The sequence below is a fragment of the Nicotiana sylvestris genome, chromosome 10 (assembly GCF_000393655.2).
Source record: "Nicotiana sylvestris chromosome 10, ASM39365v2, whole genome shotgun sequence".
Lineage (NCBI taxonomy): Eukaryota > Viridiplantae > Streptophyta > Magnoliopsida > Solanales > Solanaceae > Nicotiana > Nicotiana sylvestris.
The window spans coordinates 68,677,803-68,681,019 of NC_091066.1; the positions used below are offsets into that span (position 1 = coordinate 68,677,803).

The following is a 3,217-nucleotide window of genomic DNA, read 5'->3' on the forward strand; positions in this document are numbered from 1 at the left end:
TTTTGAAAAATAACTTTTTATTTTTAAAAAATTTCGAAATCTAACTTCATGCGAAATTTGAAATATTTACGGTCAAACACTGATTTTGAAAAAAGTAAAAAATTTAAAAAAAAATGAATTTTTTTAATGGCCAAAAGGCAAACGGCCCTAAAAAGAAAAAAAGAGAAGAGGTGCAATTCCTAATTTCACCTTTCAAGAAATAGGTAAATGCATTTAATTTCTGTCTTCATTACCAATTAATAATTCCCGTCAATCTGTCTCTTTTTGTATCAATCCCTCTTTCAAATAACGAAAAATTGCTTGCACCAGCCAATTAGAATCCAGTAATTCCCCAAATCTTTCCCTCCGCATCAATGACTGAAATGGAAGAAACTCCACAGAGCCAATTAGAACCCAGTAATTCCCACGATACCCAGAAGAATTTTTCATTCAGCATTTGGCCACCCACACAGCGCACCCGTGACGCCGTCATTCAGCGTCTCATCGAAACTCTCTCTACCCCTTCTATCCTCTCCAAACGTTACAGCACTCTCACAAATGAAGAGGCTTCAGATATTGCCAGGTCCATAGAGGAAGAGGCATTTACCTTTGCTGGATCCTCTGTCTCCCCTAACGTTGATGGAATCGAGATCCTTCAGGTATGTAAAGGGTTCTACTGAACTCACTACTTTCAACTTGAACCATTGTACTCAGTACTTGAACTCACTACTCGCTCTGTTCCAATTTATGTAATACTCTTTACTTCTTAGTCATTTTTATATTTAGTAATAATTTAATTTTAAACTTTCCATGTTAATTAACATCTCTGCCCTGGAAAATTATACTGTTTGGATAGGTAAAAGTTATCTTTATATGTTTACATACTATGTATTGAATTCCATTGTCTTTTTCAAGTATTTACTTCTTTAAATTTTGACTCCCTTAGTTAAATCCTGGCTCCCCTACCGAATGATATGATTTATAGCGACGAAAATGTCTATGGTTTGTTTTAGACCACATGTTTCAAAGGCGTTTCTTTCGGTGAAGAGAGTATAATGTACTACATCTCACCCACTTATAGGTGGATCTAGCTTGTAACTTATGGGTTTCACGTGAATGAAGTAGCCTTTGCCGAGATACTCTATATGTATTAACCATTAAGAAATTCACTAAATATCTATAAATAAGTGATTGTGAACCTAGTTATTATTGTATATTGACTTGATGTTGTTGGAGGAACTCATAAACATCAAATCCTAGATCCGTTTCTGCACTTAAATTGTGATATGTTTCTCTTTAGGAATACTACCATGTATATGTATAATAAACTGCACTTTTTAAGGTCCAGTGACTAAATGGTGGATATGTATCTGCTTTAGGTATACTCCAAGGAGATTAGCAAGCGTATGCTGGACGCTCTGAAGTCTAGATCTGCTGCTACCACTTCCCCGGAAGCTGAAAGTAAACCATCAGAGTCGCTGGTGGATGCTTCGGAGTCTTCCGCTCACACTGGGGAAATCTCATCCATTGAAACCGAGTCTTGAAAATTGCAACGAGGTCATTTAGTTTTCGTCTAATTGACTCTGCAATGAGAAAAACTCTAGGTTTTGGTTAATTTAGGTGTAATGAGATCTCATTGTGCTGTTTATGTATTATGTAGATCGATATATATAATGTTGGATCAATAAACATCTATGTGAGAGCCTCCTGATTCATTGCCTTTCTTCAGTTTGCGTAAGTTTGAGGGTTCCTGATATAAAGTCTAGATTCTGCCTGTGCTTTGTTATATCTGACACTAATGTCCATTGATGCGGACAGGATTGACTTGACTTTGTATTTTATTTCTGGGAGTCAGTTGAAAATTGGGGGATGCGTTTATTTTTTGTTTTTCTATTCTTCACATTTTTTACTAATTTTAACTTGCTATGTGTACGTGATCACAAACTCAAATAAAGCAAGAGACTTGAGGTTCTATGTAATTAGAAACTCAGATAAAGGAGGAGGTTGAGGTCTTTAGATGTTAGCGTAAAAGTAATTCCGATCGATACTGAGTAATCATACAATCTACCTTAGCTAATTTGGGATTGATGATTGTTAAGTTTTATTTTTATGTTTTTATGATTGGTGCTTAATGATCCTCCTCATCTTGATTGTGCTATAACAACCGTGGTTCTTAGGGATGCTCTTTTGACGGAATGTGTCATTTATTGCTTGTGTTGTCATGTGATACAAATAAGTACAATATCTACTCCCTTGATAAGATTTGGGGTTATTGCTTCTATGTTAATTAAGATGGTATACAATTGCTGAATACTATTATTGTTTCTTGGATATTTGGTTGTTTTTGTATGGACATGACTTGTGCTAGATTTCAACATTACTTTAGAGAAAAAAGATACACATTTTATTAAGGCGTGGTCTAGAAATCTTGGAAGTTTTAACTTAAGCTGTGGGTATTACTTACATTTGCATCAGAGGTAGCTCCCCAGGTTGGGGCATGTCATTTTGGACTACCGTCTGCCCCTAATGGACCCGCTGTGCATTGGTTAATTGTGATGTATAAGTCTTGTTCTCGTATTCGAGGGGGTACTGATCCAACTTATGATTTCTAGATACTTCTGCTACACATCATGAAGGTGTTTGATTATAGGGGCATGCTGTTTGGAAATAACATATGTCAAGTTATGTATTGTCCATGAAAAGAGCAGCACTTCTATTTCTACGCTTAATAGGATCACAACAAAAAAATGTAATCCCCAAGTCCTTTTTCGGGGCAAGTTACAAATCCCTCTATTGATATTTAACTGTTATTTGCTGTATAATTTCTTTGTGATCCTTTTAAAGATAGAAACAGAAGTGGCTACTCCTTTTGCTTGGATTATTGAGTTGATTATAGAGTAAGCGGGACTACAAATTCAATGATCTGAGCGGTCTGAGCTAAGAAGTTCATTCATTTGAGTGTTGTATTTAGCTTTTTCTCCCAGGATCTGATCTATTGAGCTTCCTATGTACAGTATTTGTTTGTTTGCTGTTCATTTTCAGGGGTGGTTAGTGTTTCTGGGCATAAATTAAGTACTCTTTGATGCTTCTGTTGTCGCCCAGTGTTATGCTTCTTGTAACAAGTCGAGTCTCATAGAGATGTTTTAGACTCAATTATAGACTTATTTGTTGTCATTTGCATTGATGAATCTTGGCTTCTCTGCTCATTCTGCTATTTAAGGGAGTATGTCACAGTGAT

At 35.9% G+C, this 3,217-nt stretch overlaps 1 protein-coding gene across 1 annotated transcript; it reads left to right on the forward strand.

Moving 5' to 3' along the window:
• Nucleotides 1-222: 222 nt before the first annotated feature.
• Nucleotides 223-1,717, forward strand: LOC104245673 (MFP1 attachment factor 1-like). Its single transcript, XM_009801321.2, has 2 exons — nt 223-638; nt 1,359-1,717. The coding sequence occupies exons 1-2, from the start codon at nt 354-356 to the stop codon at nt 1,521-1,523; spliced, it is 450 nt and encodes a 149-aa protein (XP_009799623.1). The 5' UTR covers nt 223-353; the 3' UTR covers nt 1,524-1,717.
• The last annotated feature ends 1,500 nt before the right edge of the window (nt 1,718-3,217 follow it).

Coding starts and splice junctions, on each gene's coding strand:
- LOC104245673 (XM_009801321.2), top strand. CDS start 354: ATGACTGAAATGGAAGAAACTCCACAGAGCCAATTAGAACCCAGTAAT. Junction 639..1,358: donor ATGGAATCGAGATCCTTCAG/GTATGTAAAGGG, acceptor TATCTGCTTTAG/GTATACTCCAAGGAGATTAG.